Source organism: Schistocerca cancellata, chromosome 3 (assembly GCF_023864275.1).
Source record: "Schistocerca cancellata isolate TAMUIC-IGC-003103 chromosome 3, iqSchCanc2.1, whole genome shotgun sequence".
Classification (NCBI taxonomy): Eukaryota; Metazoa; Arthropoda; class Insecta; order Orthoptera; family Acrididae; genus Schistocerca; species Schistocerca cancellata.
Window position 1 is genome coordinate 342,335,358 of NC_064628.1, and position 25,718 is coordinate 342,361,075.

At 38.2% G+C, this 25,718-nt stretch overlaps 1 protein-coding gene across 1 annotated transcript in view; it reads left to right on the plus strand.

The window, feature by feature from the left end:
- The window catches only part of LOC126176298 (uncharacterized), a 370,925-nt gene extending 353,316 nt beyond the window's left edge, over window positions 1-17,609 (plus strand). Inside the window, exon 19 of the mRNA XM_049923448.1 lies at window positions 16,392-17,609. Coding sequence (XP_049779405.1) covers window positions 16,392-16,691 — 300 coding nt within the window. The 3' untranslated portion in view covers window positions 16,692-17,609. The remainder of the gene's footprint in view (window positions 1-16,391) is intronic.
- The last annotated feature ends 8,109 nt before the right edge of the window (window positions 17,610-25,718 follow it).

Below are 25,718 nucleotides of genomic sequence, written 5' to 3' on the forward strand. Positions count from 1 at the left end.
ATGTGTCCAGAACTACTTCAGAAGACTGTCTGTCTGTACCAACTGCAATGAACTCAGATGTCTCAATTTATAATCAGTAGGTTAAAATTGCCTCCAGCTAATATTGCATGATGAGGGTAGTTCTGCAGTATAGAGCATAGACTTCTCGCACTGACTACAGTCTTTCTTTGGACAATTCTACAACTGTTACAGTGGAATCTGATGATTAACTTGACTTCACCTAAGCCAGTTATTACTCAGACCCAGATAACTTCACAGTCAGACTCAACTTCAACCTCAATAGACCCAATACTTTTACCAATTGCAATAAACCCTCTCCTTCCTATGGTGTCTAACCTATCTTTTTGACACACACTCCATGCCTCATTAAATATTTCAGAGCTTTATACTTTAGGTTTCATCCAAGTCTCTATTCCAGTTTGAGTGAGACAGCTTTCCTGGACAGAGATTTTGCTTCAGCAATTTAACGTTACAATTTTGGCATTCAAAATGTCTTTATTGTGTATACAATCTGATTCCACTTTCTGTGTACTGGCTGGGAGTCTTCATCAGAAAACCTGAAACTATCGCAAAAAAAGGGTACTTTGTAAGAACTCTGATGCCTCTGTGTAATGCACCCCTGACCTATCAAGGGGAGTCCTACAGTTCTCCATCCCATAATGCAGGTTCAGAAATTTGTAGTCAAGACTGGAACAGAATCAACAGAACCTCTAGCTGACTCATCCCACTCGGCTTCAGACTAAGGGATCCCAATCAATTCTGGGTTTCTGGGTACAATACTGCAAACTGTAAGCTACACTTGCACCCCACAAGAGATGCTAGAAGTCTTCACTACTGCTGCTGGCTACCATTACAAACTGAGGTTGACCTCCAAACCCAAGTGACAGGTGTCTCTAACTGATTATCTTAACTGACTGCCACATCATAGACATGTATGTCATATTCTGCAAGCCACCTAATGGTGTGTGGTGGAGGGTACTTCTGTTACCACTAATTGGTGTCCCCTTCCCTTTTCCACTCACAAATGGTGCATGGGAAGAAGACTGTCACTAACCCTGTGTATTAGCTCTAATTTATCAAATTTTCTTATTGTCATCATTTTGCAATATGTATGTGGCAGAAAGTAATATGTTGTCTGACTCTTCCTGGAAAGTGCTCTCCTGAAATTTCAATAGTAAACCTCTCCATGATGCACAATGCCTTTCTTGCAACATCTGCTGAACATTTCTGCAATGCTCTTGTGCTGACTAAATGATCCCATGATGAATACAGCAGTCTTCATTGGACCTTCCCTACCTCCTCGATCAGTCCATCAATGTAGTAAAAGGCAGATTGCTACTTTGCTGTAAAGAAAACACATCAAGTTGCAGACAGGCACAATTAAAAGACACTTACATAAAGTTTTTGGCCGCAGCCTCCATCAGTAAAAGAGAGACACACACCAGTCATACGCATATATGCACACATGAGTGCCAACTCCAGTATCTCTGGTCAGAATGCCACTCCTTTCTGTTAAGGATTCCAGACAGATGAACAGTGCTCAAGAATCGGTTGAACAAGGGCCTTCATGAATGAGTTACATTTTCTTAAGATTCTTCCTATGAATCTCAGCCTGGCATATACTTTTCCACTGTTTGCTTTATGTGATCATTCTACTTAGAGTCACTCTATTCAGTTACTCCTAGATAATTTACAGCAGATACTGTTTTCAGAAATCTGTCATCAATAGTGCAGTTGTGCAGTAGTGGATTTCTTTTCCTATGTATGCACAATACATTATTTTTTTTACATTCAAGGTCAATTGCCAGAGCCTGCATCATTCTCAATCCTCTGCAGGTCATTCTGCATAGTGATACTGTCTTCCAGTGTTGCTACTTCCTAATAGATAACCACATCATCAGGGAACAGTCTTAAAGAGCTTCTGATGCATCCTACTTGTACAGTTAAATATTTTGTAAACAGTACCAGTGTTATCACACTTTCATGAAGTTCTCTGGAAATTGCATTTGTATCTGTCCATTTTTTTCATTAAAAGTGACATGTTGAGGTCTGTCTGCATGGAAGCCTTTACTCCAGCTGCAAATCTGTTCTGATACATGGTAAGCTCATATTTTTTTCACTAAATGGCAATGTCAAATGCCTTGCTGAAGTCAAGGAACATGGGAGCAACCTGACCCTGTATTCTACAATGGTATGGATCACTTGAAGAAACAGAGTGAGCTGAATTTGATTCTGTGGAATCCATGTTGTTTTTTATAGAAGAGATTTTCATTTTCCAAAAGATATGTTCCATAATTCTACAACAGATTTATGTCAGTAATATTGCCTATAATTACCTGCATCTGGCCTATGGTCCTTCTGAAAAATGGAAATGACCTGCACTTTTTGCCACTCACTAGGTACCTTTCTTTGTTCCAGTAATCTAAGATGAACTTCTGCTAGAAGGTGAGCAATTTCTTTTGCATAATCTTTGAAGAATCCTACAGGCACCATATCTGGTCCTGATGCCTTTCCACCAAACTTTAGTTCCGTAACCCAAAATACTCACTTTAAGATCCTTAACCATTTGTATAAATTCTGGCATACCCTCCACAATCAGAATTAAAAGTTTTAATCTAGTGAGGAATTATTTGGAGGGACATATAAGGACTAGAAATAAGATGAAAAAAGAAAGAAAATATGAGAGATGTTAAGTATGTTACTGTGTTATTATTTATTATTACTACATAATGTGTACCCTATTATCCTATATCTAATAGTTCAGGCACCTGTTATCTGGTTGGGTGGTAATGTAATTATTACTCCATAAACTTTTACAAAACAATATATAACAGTTGCCAGAATGGTTACAGACAGGGAAAAAAAGGAGAGAAAAAATGAGAAACAGTAAATGAAGTTGAATATAAATTGGTTAATAATAATAATATTCTAAAAAGTTCTATATACAAAAAGTGAAGTCAAAGAGGATGGTAGGATGAGAGTACATGTTGGAGAGGAAAATTACCCTTGTTTCACACTAACTCAGTTCTATCATTCTGTAACTAAAATACAAATTTTGACCTACTATTCTCTCTGACGCATCTAAACAATTCAGGCAACCTGTGCTGGATGGGGGGATCCAAATAGTCTGTGTGGTTTAGCACATATGTGATCCCTTAAATCATGCTGTAAAGTATGAACACTACAGATTCCTAGGACAGAGAGTTCTTCTGTGTAATTCACACAATCAGTCAGTTTGATTGCAGGCAGAGAGGAGAATAAATACAAGAAAATCTTCATGGATTGTTGGCTAGGGAAAAGAATGACAGAAGAAAAGTTCTGATTTTATGATTGTTTTCAAGTAGTTACAGAAAACATGTTCCTCAAGTCACACACAATTCTATGGACATTCTGCAATTTCATAATAAGAAAAAATATAAAAAATAATAGAACATAGTCACTCAGTCACTTTATCTCCAAAGACAGTACGTCATTCTCTCCTAGATTAAAATTTATGAACAGTACATTCCACTGAAAGGTTTTCTATAGTTCACATGTCGGCTGAATCTGATAATTGTGGTTGGTCGTGACCCTTTCTGTATAAAACATTCTTGGGCTTCTTGCTGTATCAATTCAGGGTAATACCTCTCAAGCTTTCAATGATTTCCTCTATTGTCTTCTTCAGGAGCAACTGACTGTAAAAACTGCTGCTGTGGTGACCTTATACAGGGTGAGTCATGAGGTTTTCCCCCAGTTTTTGCAGAGTATTCCTTAGGTTATTTGGAACAAAAAATGAAAATAAAGTAATGGGATCAGATCCATAATTAAGGAGCTACAGTAATTTAAAAAACTCAGGAAAATATCAGAAAAACTTTTATTGTAGGATCTCACTATCAAAAATGCACATAATAATTAATTTAAACAATTTTGTAGCAGTCTCTTGCATTCTGAGGGGATTTAAAGGAAGTGTTAAAAATTTCCTCCCTGCATTTGAAGGGAGAGGTTTCATATGGGAGTGAACCACACGAGTAGCATTTCGTAATTTCACATGCTCATTCCTTATTGACATTGTGGCATCGAAAATGCATTGTGTCAATTCTTCTCATGTTTCCACCTTAACTTCGTACACTATGTCTTTCATACACCCCAAGATGCAGTTATCTAGGGGTGTTAAATCCGGGGATCTGGCAGGCCAGTTGATAGGCCCCCGCGACCTATCCATCGATGTGGGAATTGCAGAGTAAGATAAGCTGTTACCACATGGTGGAAGTGTGCAGGTGCCCTATCAAGTTGTATGTACGTGTAGCATCATGATTCCAGAGCAACATCTTCAAGAAGATACAGTAGGTCTTCTCATAAAAAGTTACTGTACATCTGACCATTTAAATTTCCCAGAAGAATAAATGGCTCCAGCAACTGGTCACACGCAACATTGACACTAAATTTGCTTTGAAACTGAGATACTACCATGGCATAGGAATTTTTGTCTGCCCAGACATACATGTTATGCATGTTATCGATGCCATCTCTTGTGAAGATTGCCTCCTCACTGAACATTATGAAGCAACAGAGCTGCCGATATACATTAAACCAGTTACAAAAATGCAAACAGTTGGCACAATCATGTGGCTCTAAATGGTGAACCTTCTGCACATGAAAAGGATACAGTCCATTCTCAAGAAGAATCCTACATACCTTACATCGTGTAACATTCAATCGGGTAGCTAGGCGTCCTGCACTTGAATGGGGACTGCGCTCTACTGAATTAAGAATGTTTTAATTTTCTTGAATGTCACAATGTCTTTCAGAGTGAATCCTGGGAAGAGTACCAGTTTCTAGCAACATTCAATATGTTCCACTAAATGTTTTGGCACTGGGAATCCTACGATTAGGATACCAAGTGTGATATTCGGCAACAGGAACTTTTGCATTATCATAACAGAAGCCCAAAATATACACCATCTCTCCATACTCTTCTGATGAAACCTTGTACGGCATCGCAAAGTGTATTGTACACAGGAGACAATAACATTAAACAGTAACTGCAGTATCAACAACGTGGTTGTTGTGCAAACGTACCACTCATTGCACTTGTCTACCTAAGACTGATTGTGTGTCCTGAGAACACAAGTGTAGTGCTCCATAAACTGTTGCATGTTTCGGAACTCTGTTGTAGCTCCTTAATTATGGATCTGATCACATTAATGTACCTACATTTTTTGTTCAAAATAACCTAAGGAATAACCTCCAGCAACTGGGGAAAACCTTGTGACTCACCCTGTATAGCCCAAACATGGCTTCTCATTGGTTGGTAGTTACGGTATGTCATGCTGTCGCTGATGGTGTCAGTATCATCTACACTGGTGGTGCCACCTCTCCTGCCACAGCGAAAACTTTGTGATGAGTATCTATGGCTCTTCTCTGCATTGAGAGCTTACTCCCATGCACTGCTAAGATTTTATCTAACATCACAGTTGAAGATTTTCTCACACATTCTGAGTCACAGTATGTGGGCACCTGAGACAAAACTTTTGTTTTATCGAACAGTATTTTATGTTTGCTTGTGATACTGTGCTCAGCAACTGCAACATTTCTCATGTTCTTGATTTTTTAATATGCCGCTCATATTCTGCACAGTGGTCAGAAATGGTGTGGATGAACTGACCAATGTAATTGCTTCTACACTCACATGGGATGTAAATCTCAGGAATCCTGAGGCCGAGACTGTCCTTAACAGGACACAGAAACTCCTTTACCTTCTTAGGCAGTCAGAAAATAGTAACTTGATATCATGTGACACACAGCCATTCTTTCCAAACACATATTTCAGATGATTAATTTTGGAATCCAAGTGGTCTTCATCAGAAAAAGTTTTTTTCTGTGTACCAGTGTATTTAAAGTTGCTCTCTTCTGGACTGGATGGTGAAAACTCTGGACATTAAGATACCAATCTGTGTGTGTCATCTTCCAGAACATCTGAAAATGGCACCCTTCCCTCTTTCTCTGTCTTGACAGTGAACTAGCTGTTTTGGTGATGCTGCTCATATGTTTCTGGAAGTGCTCAAGCCCTTCGACACCATGTGGCCAGATCTTAAATGTGTCTTCAACATAATAATAGAATGAAGATGGATGAAAGGGAGCTGAATTTAATGCATGTTCCTCAAAATGGTCCATAAAAAAAGCTGGCCATTGCTGGAGACAACAGAGAACCCATAGCCATTCCATCCATCATTTCATAAAATTTACCGCTGTACAAGAAGTAGGCAGTCATTATCACATCAGAACAACTTTATTATTTCAGGAGGAAAATGCTATGTCAACAGTTTCAATGTGCCCTCCACAGGAATTTTTGTAAATAGTGAGGTCACATTCAGGCTGAATAAAATATCATTTGGGCCAACTATAATCTGTTTAATTTTCTCAATGAACATCTTGGAGTTTTTGATGTGATGTTCACTGCAACCAACTATCAAAGCCATCAGCTTACTTAAATATTGGCCACCCTGTAGGTAGGACAACCAATGGCGCTAACAATTGGCCTCAACTGAATATCTTCCTTATGGACTTAAGGTAAACTGAACAGCCTGGGAGGTCTAGGAGATAGTGCTCTAAGGCTTTTGATGCATCCTCTGATAGACCAGAATTCTTCAGGAGCTCCACCATTTTCTTTTCTGCTGTATGACAGAGATGGATCCCATTTTAGTACCTAGCTTGTGCAGAACATCAGTGCATATTAAAAATTGAGAACTGGAGAAATCTACAGTTTCTTGGCACAGCCTCACAAACAAACATAAAAAACTGTTTGATAAAACAAAAGGTTTGTCCCAGGCTCCCACTTACTGGGCCTCTATAATTAAAGAGCCTGTAAAAATAAGAATGTGTGGGAAAACCTTCAACCGTGATGGTGGATATAATCTTAGCAGTGCATAGACTTGAGCTCTTGATGCAGAGGAGAGCCATTGATATTCATTGCAATGTTTACGTTCTGGAGGGAGTGGTGATGCCAGCAATGCAAATGTCGGCATCATCTGTGACAGCAAGACATAATTCCCCACCAATCAGAAGCCTTCTTGGGCTATATGAGGCCACCACAGTAACAATTTTGACAGTCAATTGCTCCTGACGAAGATGATAGTGAAAATGATCAAAAGCTTGAGGTTTTACCCTGAACTGACATGGCAAGAAGTCTGAAAAAGTGTAATACAACAATGCCATCGTGAAAGGCTTCTTTCTCTGTGACTCTTTCTTTCTGCAGCAAAGTGTGTGTGGTTATGAAACAATCTGACAGATTAAAACTGTGAGCTAGAATGTGACTTTGGCCCAGGTCCCTAGTGCCTAGTGTGGCACGGATTTTCATATCAGTGGATACTCTGCAAAGTGAAAGACACATTCTAGAAATAAATTCTAGACCAGGAGTTTTTCAAACTGGACATCATGGGTCGCAGGAGTGTCACAGCATTACAGTAAGGGCGTCACAGTTGTTTTGTGAAAATAATAGTTTTGTTTACATGTTTTTCTGGATAAGGGAACATCTGTGCTAACAATAAATATCTAGAGGACTGGCAAGTAAGTGTTGTTACTACGACAGCATTATATATGGTAGCCAAATTGTTCCATGTGATGCATTTATTTTTATTCAGTAATTATTTGTCGGGTGGTTAGTTTTGTTGAATGCAGATCTTTTTAATTATTATCTTGTCTTCTGTGATTTATGTTTTTCTGTCAGAATGGTAAAATTTTTAAGTGTAATTGCAAAATGTGGTATTTCACATGTATCATACAGTTCTAAAGATATGAATAGACAAAAATACCGGAAGCATGACAACAGTTACTTGAATTTCAGTTTCTGTGTACTACTGTTGGAAATGAAGAACCACTACAGTGTGCCATTTGTTTCAAAGTCCTAGCTACTGAAAGCATGCTTCGTAATAAAATGAAATAACATTTGGATTCAAATCATGGTAGTTTAGTAAACAAACCACAAGAATTCTTTTCCCACAAGTTAAAAGAAATGATACGACAACAAAAACTTTCACTAAACAAGCTATGATTCCTACAAAGGCTTCTCCTGTATCTTACAAAGTTGTCTTCCTGTAGCTAAAAACAAGACACCTCACAGCTTACTTTACCAGCTGCTCTGGACATGATATTTATTATGATACGTGAGTCATCTGCCAAGTAACTGGTCAGTAGGACCTTTGGCAGACAACACTGTTAGCTGCTGAATAGTCGATATGCCTGATGACATCAGTTATCAATTGGTTGAAAAACTCAAAGGTAGTGGTGATTTTGCTACCCAATTGGATGAAGCTCCAGACAACCACAATGCTGCACATCTGATCTATTATGTGTGGTTTATGCATGACAACAAATTTCTTTAAGATCTTTTCTGCAGGAAAGTAACTCTTGGAACAAAAGTAACAGATCTTTTTGAAATACTACACTCTTTTACAGAAGAAAACAACGTTAATTGGGAAAATGATGCAAGTGTGTGTACAGATGGAGATCACAGTATCGCTAGCTTTTACTCCAGACTGCAAGTTTTGATCTTTAAAGAGGCTCCTCATGCTACTTCAACACACTATTTTATTTATTGAGAAGCACTGTCACCAAAATGTTGAGCCCTATCCTTGAATCAATGGACAATGTGATAAATTTCATTTAAAGTCTGCCACTTCAGTCAAGATGTTTTCAACAAATATGCATTGATATGGTGACTGAACACATTTCTGTAATTTACTACAATACAATGTTGCTGGCTTCCAGATGAGAAAGTCTTGAAAAGCGTGTATGAACTAAGGAATTAACTACACTCTTACCTTGTTCAAGAGAAACATTTTGAGTTCGCAGAAGTCTGTAGACAGTGACACAATGTTTTGAAACTGTCATATCTTTATGATATTTATTAAAAACTCTGCAACTGTCAAGAAAACTTTCAGCTGAGTAAAGAAGTGGAGTCTGTGTCTGTAGATCATTCAACTGAGCTCTGTGATTACTTTCTAAAATACTTTCCAGAACAAGCTGATCAACACAACTGGACGAAAGACCATTTCAATACTCAACTTCCATTAAGAAGATCAAGAGCAATTTATTGATCTTTTTTCAGACTCCACATTGAAATCAAAGTTTGTTTCCTCATAGCTGCTTGAGTTTTGGAGCTTTGTGAAGTAGCATTACCTGAAAGCAGGTGACAAAGCCCTACAAATGCTGATACTTTATGTAATATCCTGCTTATGTGAGGTAGGGTTTTCAGCAAAGACAGTCATCAACATGAAATATAGATAACAAATGAATATGGGGAAAGAGATGCGAATCACAATTTCTAATCTTTTGCCAAGACTGAGAAATGACAGAAATGATTATGGAGAAGCAGGCTCATCCTTCTCATTGATTTCATTGCAAGAGTAAGACGCAACTACATTAAAAGTTGAATAAAATATATTATGTCAACAATTAATAATGAAATAACTACTCTTCTTCATTTTTAAAAAAAATTTAAATTTATTTACCCACAATTTTGAGTCAGATATCATGTGCACAGGGAGCCATGGATGTTTACTTTCAGGTCAAGGGAGCTGTGAACCCAAAAAGTTTGAAAACTATTGGCCTAGTCTATGATTAAGCCACTTCTCCATGGTGTCCTTCCTTCCAGGAGACCTACATCAACAAGAAATCCAGTACAGCTTATATGTTAGAAAGTAGAAGACATGTATGATAGAATTGAGACTGTATATGAGTCATGCCTGAATAGCTCAGTAATTAAGAGGCTTGTACACAAAAGGCAAGATTTCAAGTTTGAGTTCTGCTTGAGCAAACAGTTTTGCTTTGTCTACAGTTCCAAAAATTGAAAGTTTTTGAAAGAAATTAAAAATGATGTGGAGAGATGACATGTAAAATGAAGATGTGTTGGATGAAATAGGTAATGAACAAAATCTATAAAATAAATCTATCAAGTAAAATCCCGTAGTGGTTAATCTGGTAGTGGAGGGAACAGCAGAGAGAGAAAAATAATAAGAATGATAAAAACTGGATATATAGTACACAGTATATTGGATGCAACTGATATGCAGAGACAAAAAGTGGAGCATAAGCATTAACAAAAAAGAGCACAGCGTCAAGCCCGATGAAAACTGTGATGATATTGGTTAGTTATTTGCATATTAACTGGACTCTAATTGTAATCTCTCACTATGATGTTTAATATATCAGTTACTCTACAAATGGAATACTCTTTTTTTCACTTCCATCTCCGAAGACTATTATTATTCATGATGCTAAAGTTGAAGAATCTTTATGTTTAAAAAGATCTATTAGGTGTGATTTCCATTTCAGGTTCTTACCAACATGCAACAATTTAGCATTCTCTACTTCATTTCATTGTTTCTAATAGTGTGGTCAGGCTGTGCGTTTATCAGAATTGTATGTTTGTGTATTTATCTAAGCTCAGTGACAGTCCATTAACATAGAACCAGATAATAATGTCCAAGAAAATTTGCTGCACATTCTCAAGTGTTGAAGTTTCTCCAATAGGCTTGATTATAATAATTTTATAATTAGCCAAAGAGAACTATTTCAGCTTCTTAGATATGTGATGGCAGATTATTTATAAAGCGAGAGTCACACATGCCATAACACACATTTCACAAGGTGCTACCCAGAAGTTTCTGGAACTCATTTGTAGCTAGAGAAGTCTAGGTAGTACAATGAAATGCCGCAAGGTGCTACTGCACACAACCTTTGAGAGTTAGCCCAAGCGACTTTGGGCTAGGTGGTTGTGTTTAATTTTTACACACATTTCCTCATTCTTGTGTGCTGTGTGTCTTGCAACACTGATATGGTGGGTGTTTGCAAACAATGTCTATGCATAAGCTTTTGTTTCAGACTCAGAAAAACCACTAGGCAAACATGACATGTTGAAAGCAAGCATTTGATGAAGACACCTTAGGTTACAGCCAAACTTACAGCTGTTTTGAACATTTCCAAGATAATAGACAATCATCTGATGATGATCCTTATTCAGAACAGCTGTCAACCAGTATTAATTCTGAAAATGCTGCTGTTCAGAATACAGTGCTGAAAGATCGTAGGCAGAAGGTCTGGGATGTATGCTATGTCATGGTGCTGTCTTGTGGGGTGCAGCAGAGAATTTCGTTTAGTGGAAGTGGGACAGGTAATTGGTTCCTCCATCATGACAATGCAAGATTACAAACTGCATTGATCACCCAGGAGTTTCCGGCAAAAACAAAATGACAGTTGTTCCTTATGCCCAATAATGAAACTCAAGTTAAAAAGCAAAAGATTTCACGCTGTAGAGGAGATTCAAACAGTCATAAGTGGTAGTAAACAGGCTCACAAAAAATGCATTCAGTCACTGTATTGCAACATACCATCCTACCCAGTAGTCACACACTTTTCATTCAGTATTTGTGTTTTGACACAGGAACACTGAGCTGGGCAGCCATCTTGTTGGATGACATACACAGTTGCTTATTCAGTCGTATCTCTTCTAGAAGAACAGGTAGATTCTTCATACGAAAGTGTGCCTATGAATTTCCACTTTACATCCCTATGATGTAAGGTCCCACAATGGAATTTTCTACAATGCTGCACAGTACATTTATGGTCAACTAGCATGAAGTTGTACCTGATGAAGCCAGAGTGGATTTCCAGGTGCCTAATAGTGCTTGTTAAGTAAATTTACATTACTGTGATTTGTCAACACTACTTTGTCAGTAAAGAGCACATGTTTGAAAAGCATAGTGTCATTTCCCAGGTGTTGCAGAGCAAACTGTCAAAATTCTTCATGAAATTTTAAATTATGTCCTCAGAGTGCCTGATAAATGACATGAATTGGATAGACTTTTGTAGTTGGAGGATGGGAACAACACTTGTCTTACTGATTCCACATTCCTTGCCAATTTGTCTCATGCTAAATTCTGAACTGGTAAGTGTCCTAGTCAGAATAGTGTCTTCATGTGTTCTGTCAGTTGCAGTCATCATCCTCATCCTGTGTTTGACGTTGCTGCCACCTGTTCACACTAGTGGCCGAATAATTCATGCACGTGCTTGCCACAACAGACAGTGACTGTCAGGATGGACATTCCTCAACTGCCGTACCATTTTGATACTATTTCTTTGACGTTCACCATACAAAAGTGGTATGTCTAACTTCTCCCCATTGGTGTGCAAGCCTGCAGGTGAGGAATGCTGAAGCAGAAATTACCTGCCAATAAACAACATGGTTCCTGCTAGTTCGGCAGAGCAGACAAGTACAAGGTTCATTCAATAAGTAATGCCCCACATTTTCTTAAAAAGCCATTAATATAATAGACAAACATCATTGTTGGTACTTCACATTTGATGTTTGTTCTGTGCACCGGTAAAGTTTCAAACCATTCTGACAGATGGCAGAGCCGTAGTACAGCGTGAAAATGGCATCTACATATGACTCATGTTACAAGCAGCGTGCTTTAATTGAATTCTTGCGTGCAGAAAAAGAAACTGTGGTGAAGATCGATAAATGTTTGTGTGCAGTGTATGGCAATGATGAAATTGATAGGAGTGTGATGGGTAAAGAAAGTTACAGCCTCAGGAAATGCAGAAACAGAGCTCCATAACTAGCCATGCTCGGGAGTCCTGTCACAGCCACTGCTCCAGACGTGTTGAATCATGTGGATGCCATTATTCATGCCGACCGGCGCATCACAACTCAACAATTGGCTCTACAGTTGTCGGTCAGCATTGAAAGTGTGTCTGCAACAATTGAGACTCTGGGATATTCAAAGAGGTGCCCTGGATGGGTTCCACGAATGCTCACAGCAGACCACAAGATTCAAAGAATGGCCATTTCATCTGAATTGTTGGAGCATTTTGAGACCAATGGAGAGGCCTTTCTGTCATGGATCGTTACGGGGGACGAAAGCTGGGTGCACCACTTTGTGCTGAAAACAAAAATGGTGTGGCATCATCCTCATTCACCACAAACGAAGAAATTCAAGTCATCCCCCTCTGTCATAAAAGTCATAGTGACAGTCTTCTGGGATTCTGATAGCAACATTCTCATAGATGTGATGCCAAGAGGGTCAACCCCAGTCCAGAGGTATACGTGAAGACTCTGAATAAACTCAAGAACCATTTCCGACTTATTTGATTGGACAAGAATCCTGCATAAATCTTGCTCCAACATGATAATGCACATCCACACACAAGTCTGAGAACCCGGGAACATATCGCCAAATTGGGTTGCACATCATTGCCTCATCCACCCTGCAGTCCAGACCTGGCACCCTCGGACTTCCATCTCTTTGGGACACTTAACGATTTTCTACAGAGAACACACTTTGAAGATACCAAGAGTGTCAGTCATACCATGAAAACATGGCTACGTCTACAGGACAAGAGCTTTCACCAGCAGGGAATACATGCTCTTCACAACATTGGCATATGGCCATAGAACAAGATGGGGACTATGTAGAAAAGTAGGACATGACCAAGACATGTTGATGTATGTTGTCACCAAATTCTGACTCTTAACAATAAATATGTTCTGAGAAAAAATGCGGGGCATTACTTATTGAAAGACCCTCATAAACAGTTGAAAGGCTTGATATAATGAAGTAGCCCTGCAAGGGAGCATTTACATGCAACAGCCGATTCCAGCTGATTGCCTCTCAATTTTAGGATATTTCTCACATTCCTTTGTGGAAAGTTTCTACCTCAAAGTTAACAAGCATTACACCACTGTACTTGTCTTCTGAAGCATTTTGGATGCTATTGAAAAAAGTACACTAAACTCTTGCTAATACGGCCCTCAGTAGTCCAGCCTCTCAGCAATCCGGCACATTTCCAGCTTCTAGTTGTTCAACCTGAAATGATGTCTACAATAATGAAATTTCGTCTGCAGCAATGTTGTTAGTTAATTATAATGTTCAACATTCAGGTACACCTTGAAATTGTGGCTTTCATTGCTGATCATTATCATGGCTTCTAAAGGGAAACACAGTTTGCTAGACCTCAAGCAGAAACTCGAAATTAGATATAAACTGAACTGAGGTTCTTCACAGAAAACCACTGTTGCTGGCAACAAGGTTTGACGAACAATTATCTATGACCAAACTTCAGCAGAAAAGAGGTAATCATAAGCTCACAGGAAAGTTCCGATGAAACTGATAAAGAAGAGGATATAGGAGAAGAGAACAAGGATATTTTAAACTGTTTGTGCTGAAGTTGGAGACATCTTCCTGGAGTACATTAAGCAACAACCAAAAACATGGCAGGACCTATGAAATGCTTGTAAAGCCGTTGTGTGATAAAGCATACTACCATTGCGTATCATCATGGTGACAACTAAAACTTTGGGACATGTTTAATAGTGAATGTCGAGTGATGCTAATATGCATGTACACACCCAAGGACTAAGTTTTATGTAATAATGAACGTATCTTTTGATTTGATTAAGTACAATCCCTATGTGTTTATACTAAATTTTAGACACTCTCAACAATCCGGCACTTCTACTAATCCGGCACCCATATGTGCGAGGAATGGCTGGTTTAACAAGAGTCTAGAGTATATCAAAAAGTATATCATTCTATTTAAAAAAATATATATCTGCTTCAATATCTTGCTCAATACAAGAGTGAGAATCTTTATTACATAGCAAAACCATGTGCCCCTTAGCATACTATCATTTGCCAAAAAACTCATTTTGATATCTGGAACCGTTCATGATATAAAAGAAGTGTTACCCCTTGCATGACTCGCCCTGTATATAATAAAACAAAACAGATGCAATATCAATTCCTCTGGTACACATGTAATAATTATTCCACTGTGTACACTCCATAGATTTCTTAATGTGAAACACTGTATTTTGAGAGAATACACATAAAAGCAAGATATCTAATACCATAATATTTGAGTTTCTCTGAGAGAATTCTGCCAACTGTCAAATAAACACTTTTCACAAGTCACAAAAAGTACCGGTTGCCAACATTATGTCATTAAAGTTAAATTCTGACCTTATTCAAGAATAGAAAAATGGACAGCATTAGTTGCAGTGGTTCTCCTGCAAGGAGAAACAGCACATTAGAATAATTGTTACTCAACAAATGAAGCCTTTTCTAAAATAATTTTAATGATATTTCTCACAGCCTGATATACCAGACTTTTAAGTACTTTCCCTAGACCTACAGTGCTTTGAGGCTGTCACCCATAACTTGATGTAGGTTGGAGATAGTCATATCAATATTCAAAGTGCACTACTCGAGACTCGAGTGGAAACTAAGATGGCTGCCCTTAAAATAAAGTTCCTCTATGCTCAGGGTGGGAATTAGTCTGCTGCACTTTGTTAACTTATCCACCACCAACTCTACTTGAAGTTAATGACTCTTCATGGGTTTGTTTAATAAACACAAAAATATAATGGATACACACAGAAAGAAGTGGATTGTGCATCAGGAAGCCATTTACTGTTAAAGATTCCAAAGGCTTACATTCATAGAAGACTCAACCAACAAATTGCTTTCGCCCTCAAAAAGACCAAGAAGGTAAAATTAAAGTTTTCAGGATCATACAGAGGCCTATGAAAGACATTCTTCCCCACACCATTCACAACTGAAAGAAGAAATGGGGTGGGAGGTCGAGGGGACAGGGGGGGGGGATGGGGGGGGGGGGAGTGACAGTAGTACACGAAGTACCCTCTACCACACACCATAATGTTGTTTGTGGATTACAAATGTAGACATAAATGTAGAATTGTCTCTTCAACAGATCTATTTTTTGTCACAGTCTTAAAAACTGTGGAAGTTCCAGGACAAATGGTGTCACACACTTGTTATGAAGTCATGAAGAATCAAACATCATTTTTTTTCCCATAATACACATACACTGTTTTAAAAAAAAACTGTAAAATTTTACTTTATATTATAACTACACTTTTTCTTTAACTGCAGTAGTTCATTGTTTAATGTTAGTCATCATAATGTACAATGAAAAATTATATTTATGAGTTTAAGCAACATTTTAAAAACAGAAAAATTAGAGCAGCTTTTTAAACCTCTTCCTGCAATTTTCTTCATAGTTTTCATCATGGAGGAGCTCGCAGGTATGAAAATTTATGCATAAGGTTGTTTCACGTAGAGTAACAGGCACAAATGCAGCAAAGAAGAGAAAACATTTTCATTCTTAGAGTCTGAGATCTTGGATATTCCACTCCAGAAATATGACATACTTATTTTAGGAGCAAATATAGTTTCATTATTGAGCTCAAAATACTGAAGGCTTTTTCCTTGCCATTTGTTAATGCTCTTAATTAAGAATTTGCTTAATATATTTTAGTAATGATTAATGTCCTCTCACTTCGCTTAAAAGGTAAATTTTCACAATTTAAAACTTTTATCTTCCTAACACAGGGGTCTTTAAGTCGCGCTTTGGGACTGAAGATGCGTCAGGACAACAGCAGCAAAAGAGACAGTCGTGACTTTACAGGCAATAGTAATGGGATAGCATCACCATCATCCTCATCAGAGAACAGCTCCTCAGTTGTCAGTTTCAACTGCAGAGTGCCATCACCACAGCAGACAGATGCCAATAACAGTGCTTCACCACAGAGACCAGCAATAGCATCATCTGGCACATTGAAAAAGCGCCATCATCACCGTAGAGTAAAGTCCATAGGAGATATTGACACAGTAACAGTAACACCTGTATGAAGTTAAAGATCAGAGTATGTCATCTGTTTTAATTTCAAATGTTCCCAAGACAATCAAGTGGAATATGATACAAAATTGTTGTATATTGGAAACAATATTCTTAAATCTTTTTCCAGATGCCTCAGAGTCTTCATATTGAACAAAATTATTCTTTGACAAACAAAACAAAAATGAGGCATATCAGATACATGAGTGGACCAAGGTATAAGTATTAAATGTCAGTACTGTTACAAGAATGGAATTTTCACTAAATCTGTTAAGTCCCTGAATGTTTAAATAACTATGTGCAAAATGTAAACACCATGAGATTAAATATATCTAACTAAGCAGGTAATTTTCTATTAAAAATGTAGAAGGCTGCCTAAAGAAACATTGACAACTATGCTGTAGTAAGAATTTCCTATGGAACCCTTAGCACACATTCTCATGAGAGTACATCAGGCAAAATACATTAAAAGTCGTATCTTTTGGGTGTACTTATAACAATGAACACAACTATGAAATAGAGACAATTTCTTTTAATTAATTATTTGCTTCTGCTTCAGTTATAAAACTGATGGATAAAATATCTTTACTGGAATGTTACTAGAAAACACCATTTTTCCTTTATAATGTGTCAGCCTTAGGTTAATTAATACTCATCACAATTTCTTTTGGGGCAGGTCTCAATTAATGACAACCCACAAGAATGAATTACCATACTGAGAAGCCCTTAAACAGTATATTTTTCAGCTGAGATAAATCACATTTTTCAGAAATGAATAATTTTTTTACTGATGGTACACTTGTGTCATCAGACATTAATCTAAGTTAAAGTAGAAAAAGTGAATTGGTCCTCAATTCATGTAAAACATAAATGTGAATAATTAACATCTGTGTCAACTTCCTTTAGTTCATATGCAGTGGGCAGATGAATTAAACATGGTTTTTTTCCTCTCTTTTTCTTAATTATACATAAGCATGGCAACTGTGTGCCAAAGGGAACACAAAGGAAACTCTTCCCACATTGTACTGATAATTAAAAGCATACAGTTATAAATCTTGCTGGATACTGACTATTTCAAGTATCTATTGTGGTTCAATGTGTAAATACCAACTGTGATATCAGCTATTTTATTGTAGAATATATGTGATGTCATTCTCCTTTATATATGATACTGTCTAGCATATCAAATATTCAGACGTCAGAATTGAGAGTGCAGCTTTAATCAACTGTTAGAGAAAAAAACAACATAGTTTTTGCTATACCTGACCGACTCTACAAAAAAGACGGATACCACTCGTTAATATTGAAGCAATAGTGCCGCAATGAAAATAAAAATATAACCAATTTTGGATACATCCACACCTTTAATTTCAATGGTTCCTCACAAACAACTTGTCCACATAATCAAAAATTTGTTTGTTTATTTCTTATAGGACAATGACCTTAAAACATTTAGAAAATGGGTTCATTTATAATTTCACTCAAATAAAACAGCAGATCTATCACAATAAAATAATGCAGAGAAATACTCCAGTCAATATATCTCACATTAATAGTGCGTTATGTACTACACATGTTCCTGATATTTATCAACTTTAATATCCGATGTGTTCTAATAAAGGAGATAGGACATACTCGATTTTGTATGGGTGAAAGAGTTTATTTTGCAACAAACAATGCTGGAATGTATTTGCATTTGCTCTGTATCACATATCATAAATATAAGACATCATATTCTTACATATTCCAAGACAAAAATATTGAAAAGTGGGTACGCAGTAAAAAAAATAAAAAAAAACAATAAACAGCTTATCATAAATTGCTTCGAAATATATTGTTGATGCTACGAGTAATAGCAGCTGAAAATTACTTAGATCCGATAACAACTTCTGAAAGCAGAGAAGCAGATAGAGGAGCACCAATGGTGATGTATAATGAAGATTTGCTTTCAGTAAGAAATATCAACAATATTTCTTTACAGAGCACAGAAAAAGCTGAGTAAAATTATATTGAATGAAGAGGGAGACAAGTGAATGATGCTGACTGTGGTTCTGAGTAGCTGAGAACCAGTTCTGTGAATAAACTGAAGTGTTATTAACCTGTATCTGATTATGTAATTTATAATGTGTATATTAAAGTATTAAAATGAATAAATGTATGACAAAATCCTTTTACCTTATTGTTAGATTTCAGTCCCTATTATATCAACATAGAGATGTTTGAAAATGAGTAAGTGGTAACTGCAAAATACGAATGCCGATATAACAGAGTGATTACATCATGGGCACCACATCGTAAGTTTATCATAGTGTACGACCCTCGTTATTCTCAAGTTTCTCTGGATTGCCCCTTTTTCAGTGGGGAGAGGGGGGATGTAGGAGGTAAGACCACATATGTCTACAATTAAGTTATCAGCTTTGCTGAAAAATCATCTTCCCAAAGAAATTGCTTCTGTCAGTTCTTTAAATTTCATTTTTGGAAGGAAATGTATACAGGACAGTCTAATATGTGTGCACACCAAAATAGCATATCACCATTTAATGAGTAAATGGCATGCCTAAAATTACAAGGAGACAGAACAGCTAGCTAATACTAACATACAGTATCCAGGTCACTCAGTCTGATTTCAATTTCTGGCCCCTCATCCTCACAACAGATGGCTCTCTCTCAACCAGAAGTCTGTGATTTGCCACTCCCTCCTCAACTTCCCTGTGGAAGTAACTAGATTCTCTGACTGATAAAATTACTTCCACACTCATTACTAATGCACCCGCCGAACAATGCATAGGTATGGTAATTTCATAAATTTGCAGCAGGTCCGTTTGATTTCAATAATCCTATCCTCAAGAGTTTTTAATGTGCCTTATGCACCAGTATTAACTACCATGAATAACAAACAAATCATAGTCTCAAAAATAAGTCCTTCCGCTAAATCTAAAAATAATTTTGGATTCAGATTTCAACCCAATATTGTTGCTTGAATAAGAGCGGGGAAGGGTGGGGTGGATATAAAATGTAATATATATATTGGAAAACTGAATATAAATTTGCTGCTTAAATAATTAAAAGTAAAATTTTGAGAGAACGATTGAAAAAAAAATTGGAAGGTACACATATCCCGAGTGAACTTTAACTGGCACTAATACAAACAGACCTTCAATATTCAATACATTTATTCAAATTTAAATTTGCGTACTTCTTTTTCTTGTTACCGCCATTGTGCATGGAGCTTGGAAAGACGATACTTGTTCCGGATCGTTCCTCTCTTGCTCACGCAAATTATTCTTGTCTGCTTTGATCCTCTTGCTGTAGGATTTCCGGCACGTCGCGGAGAGATGAACACACGGGTATCATCGCCGTGAATGTACGAATAAACTTTGATATCTCGATAACTTTCTTTAATACTTTCCAATGCATAATTGGAATGCACACTTCTGAACAATACCATAAGAACGAGGGAGAAAAGAAGGAAATAATAATAATATATTACATTATATATGCCCCCCACTGTGCACTGACGTCATACAGAGGTACACAAGTGTCTGAGCTTATCCCTCTTTTTATGCGTTGATAACCCTAGCCGGTATGGGCATAGCCTTTATTTTTTTGCCATTGGAGTTATCCTATATGATTACCAATTTATACACGCATGCCAACTCCCTTAACACATACATACATAAGTTTTCCTTCATAACAAAGTGCTTGCTGTAAGCGCATAGTCCCATTATTGTCAGTCAGTATCCGCCCACTGAATAGCTCGCGAAGCATGCACGCGCAGCTCGACGTCCGTTGCTGTCTCTGCTCACTTTCACATGTTTAACACAAAGTCAGAATGCCCGTATCGTGCGTCCACATAGTCTTTACTGCGCAAACTCGTGAAGCCCGTATTCAGCGGCAAGATATTTTGTGAAATCTTCGATGTGGTGACAACTGGTTTCCATATCAGCGGCCCGAGGAATGTATTTCAACCCGTCGCTCGCACTTATTCAGTGGGGATAGCAGCTGTACATCCGACATCCGCCAACAATGTAAGTTTCTTGCCGCTTCCATGACGTTCTCGAGCACAGAAAATTCATGCTTTTACGATGTTGTCGAGCAAAAAAATGGTTCAAATGGCTCTGAGCACTATGGGACTCAACTGCTGAGGTCATTAGTCCCCTAGAACTTAGAACTAGTTAAACCTAACTAACCTAAGGACATCACAAACATCCATGCCCGAGGCAGGATTCGAACCGTAGCGGTCTTGCGGTTCCAGACTGCAGCGCCTTTAACCGCACGGCCACTTCGGCCGGCTGTTGTCGAGCACAGAAAATTCATGTTACACGAAGTATTGTCATTTTTTAATTCATCACTCGTAAACCCACATATCTCATACGCACACTTAAAACTTTTCAGGCAGGTTTCGTAAGTTTTTGAGCTTTGTTTTTGATCTTTCATACCATTGCATTACACAAAGCTTTTGTAGTGTCCTTTCCACATACTACACAAATAACAAAAAAAGAAAAATTATAACTACGAAAATAAACTTATCCTATTCATCTCCTGATATGCCATTTTCGCTACTTACATACACTACAGTCTGATTATCATTTTTGTTTTAGTACATTGTATCAAATTATAATTTCGTTACATTGTTCAAAAAAATGGTTCAAATGGCTCTGAGCACGATGGGACTTAACTTATGAGGTCATCAGTCCCCTAGAACTTAGAACTACTTAAACCTAACCTAACCTAAGGACATCACACACATGCATGCCCGAGGCAGGAATCGAACCTGCGACCGTAGCGGTCACGCGGTTCCAGACTAGCGTCTACAACCGCTCGGCCACCCCGGCCGGCTGCATTGTTCAATTCCAATTATATGAGTACTCTTTTTGCCTTACATAACATTCATACAATAATAGATGTCATAAATCGACATAACTTTCATTCAACTTCACAGACTTCTTGTCGGAGCATAGTTATCAATTTCAAATAATTAAAGAAGTAAACAATAGTCGATACAACATATTCTACACTTTGCTTAAATAACTACGCGTGGCCTCGCCTCTCTAGATTTTTCCAGGAAGGATCTACACACTACAGTGTTGAGGAAATTCCAGGGAAAGGCATTTAGGTGCTCAGTTACGTCTCTTTACTAAACTTAATTGTGATCCCCAGAACAAAAATAGTTTGCTGTTTACAAACATAACGTAAACCTAACCATACCAATCGTATCGAATACTTATTCAGTGTTCAAAGTGCACGTCAATATTTACTTGTTATGTTCATTGTATAAAGGATAACCATTTCATATTCTGAGGTATACATCAATACTATATGTTATGTATGAGCGTAAAATAGGGTTTTGTACAAGTAGCAAACGTGTATAAAAATTCCAATGTAAATCATGTGTTTGAAGCTTTCATGAGTAGTCGACGCTCACAGTAGTTCGGTTTCGATCCCCTGATTATTTGGTGGTGCTCCACCCTAGTTCAGCATCGTGATATGCGACGTACTGCAACTGTATTCTTCTAGACATATTTTCACACTATCACGTTCATACATATCATAAACTTACAACTATATTTACTTGCGGTGCGGCCCTTTCGGCAAGCAATTATCTTTCTTCGCTTCTTCGCTTTAGGATGTGTCGATGCATCGTTCCCCGGAAGAAAAAAGCTTTCTACTGACTTGAAACTAAATCTTCATAAATAAGTGTACAGTGGCTCGATGTTGCCCTAACGACCCTGCGTTGCAGATGCCATGCTACATTTATTTAGACTTGTGGCTGATTTCTGTTGGTAGCCACAGGGTACACGTAACGTAAAAAACGGTGAAGTAAGAATGTAATTTAGATAACAAAATCTGGTGTCAACATATTCCTAACGGCATAAAATCTGTATGTGTACATAAAAGAAAAAATTCACTGAAGATACCTCAAGTGTGGTGAAACGTGTTTGGGGCTGAAAAAAAAATTGCTTTCTTGCAAGAAGGTGGACCCATTTTAAGTTATTACTTCCTGCAAGTATAGAAACAGAGCTTAAAATTACGCAATGAGAATAATCTCTTGGTCAGTTTTTAGCCGACTTGGATCATCTTCGGACCACACTCAAGTGATGATGTGTGGAGACGATGGCCATAGCAGAAACTGTGGATACCACCGAATCGTGTCAACTGCTGGGTAGGATGGCGGTTATCCCTTAAAATACCGGTTTTCGGTTATATCGTTTTCTTCCCACGCCAGTTTAATCTGACTGTCAAAACCGTTCAAAATTTTTGATGTAACCCATTTTCGGTTTTTTTTTCCGTACTAGTGGGGGGAACCCGACATCGATCAGCGAGTTGATGTTAGATTCTGTGGTAGTTGAAATAAAAGGATAAACTTTAAAGTATTGGAGGTAAAAATATTTTATCGAAAACATATTCTAACTATTTAAAATACATGTCAAAGTATAAGAGGTAAAAAGTTTTATTATACTTTTCTATAAACAACATTTTTTCATTTTGTTATTGGGGGTATATAAGTACTAATTTTTCGAATTACGTAGTCGAGAGCAAGCTACGTATAGTTCACCATGAGAGAAGCAGGTGTCTTTGAGGTTGATGCCACAATTTTTACAGTTTTTCCTTGCGCTTTGTTAGTTGTAAAACTGTAGGCTAATTTGATTGGAAATTGCAGTCTCTTAAATTGGAATGGCAGTTCAGTAAAGATCAGTAGTATTCTGGGGATAATTAGTTTGTGTCCTTTGTAGTTTGCAGTCATAAGTTCAGCCTCGATGATGTACTCGGTAGCTGTTTGACTATCATCCATGTTCCATTACATAGTTTTGGTGAGTTACGTGTTCTGAGCAGTACGATCAGGGATCCAATTTTAAGTCGATCGCAGTGTAATGGCTTTTCTGGTACTTGCAAAGAGTTTAGAAATTCCATAGGGCAGTTGTCACTTTCTTCAACGTTTACCATCACGTCGATCGATTTGTATAGCTATTCGCTCTTCCCTGGGAATCTTCTTTTGAATGTTAAAGATGATATCGTCAACAATTTTTAATTGCCAAAATTGCCTTTCCAAATAGCCAGTGTGAATTGATATAGTTGTGAACAATGTTTGGATAAATTTGGTCGAGAGTTCGTTTTCAGCAATGGCTATGTTGCAGAAATCACTGTTGAGTTTAATGAAGCTAGTCGTCTGATCAGTGGGATATGTGCCTTCTCCTATTTGTAAAAGTTGTTGAACAAAATGTGCTGTTGTTTCATCTTTTAATAGTTCAACTCTCTTTTTTTTTTTGTTAGTCGCGATGTTTGTATGTGTGGCAGATATGTGATTTTTTAAGTATGCATTGATTTCATCTGCTGGTGTTGCCTTGGGGATAACTGGAAGTGTTTGTCGAAAATCTCCTCAGAGTATGTATAGAGCTGGTCTCATCACTTCAAAGTTTCCCTGTCCATGGCTGTGAGTGATTTTTTATGTGCCATAGTGCATATGTCGCAGAAGGTAATTTCAGTTTACTTTAGAAATTCACTCCGTCCAAATGCTTTTGAGATTTTACATACCGGGATTTGTTCTTTGGCTGTATTCAACGGTAGTTGTAAGGCGGAATGGACGGTTCGTCCACCTTCCGTAAGCGTGGCTGCAGTGCCAGATGATGCCAGTGCAAGCGCAATGTGTTTAGCACGTATCTCCACCAGCAATAGATTTATTAGAAATGCCTCTCGGTGTCATCTGGTGCGTCCAAGTGAATAATTCCGCCAGTGTTGTTGTCTATCCGGTCCATCATAACGTTTTAAATTTTCCCATTCGTTGTCACTGATGAGTAGTTTGTTGAAGAAGTTCGTTGATGATGTAGCTTTTTTCCGTTGTAATTTTAAACTGTAGCACACTAATAGCATCTTTTCGTGGTGCTTGCATCCGTTTGTACTAAGATCTGGTTGTTTATTGCTAAACATTTGTCTTCTAGGCGAATGAGTGTTTCATTGAAGGTGTCGCCGTTGAATTCGATGGTCAGTTAAGGATGAACTTGTTGGGTTTGGTAAAGTATGTCATCACTCATACTCTCTTTGAAGGAGTCCCATAGCTTCTTTGGATTCGATGGGTTACATGTTGTTACAGTTGTGGCGAATAAGTCTCTTACTTGTTCAGCTGAGGCTGTGAGTGAGGCGTCTTGTAGTGTTAATTCGCAGTGGTTGTCGTTTTTCAGTAGTGCTAAGCGTTGGCATACACTACTGGCTATTAAAATTGCTACACCACGAAGATGACGTGCTACAGACGCGAAATTTAACCGACAGGAAGAAGATGCTGTGAAATGCAAATGATTAGCTTTTCAGAGCATTCACACAAGATTGGCGCCGGTGGCGACACCTACAACGTGCTGACATGAGGAAAGTTTCCAACCGATTTCTCATACACAAACAGCAGTTGACTGGCGTTGCCTGGTGGAACGTTGTTGTGAAGCCTCGTGTAAGGAGGAGAAACGCTTACCATAACGTTTCCGACTTTGATAAAGGTCGGATTGCAGCCTATCGCGATTGCGGTTTATCGTATCGCGACATTGCTGCTCGCGTTGGTCGAGATCCAATGACTGTTAGCAGAATATGGAATCGGTGGATTCAGGAGGGTAATACGGAACGCCCTGCTGGATCCCAACGGCCTCGTATCACTAGCAGTCGAGATGACAGGCCTCTTATCCGCATGACTGTAACGGATCGTGCAGTCACGTCTCGATCCCTGAGTCAACAGATGGGGACGCTTGCAAGACAACAACCATCTGCACGAACAGTTCGACGCCGTTTGCAGTAGCATGGACTGTCAGCTCGGGGACCATGGCTGCGGTTACCCTTGACGCTGCATCACAGACACGAGCGCCTGCGATGGTGTACTCAACGACGAACCTGGGTGCACGAATAGCAAAACGTCATTTTTTTCCGTGAATCCAGGTTCTGTTTACAGCATCATGATGGTCGCATCCGTGTTTGGCGACATCGCGTTGAACGCACATTTGAAGCGTGTATTCATCATCGCCATACTGGCGTATCACCCGGCGTGATGGTATGGGGTGCCATTG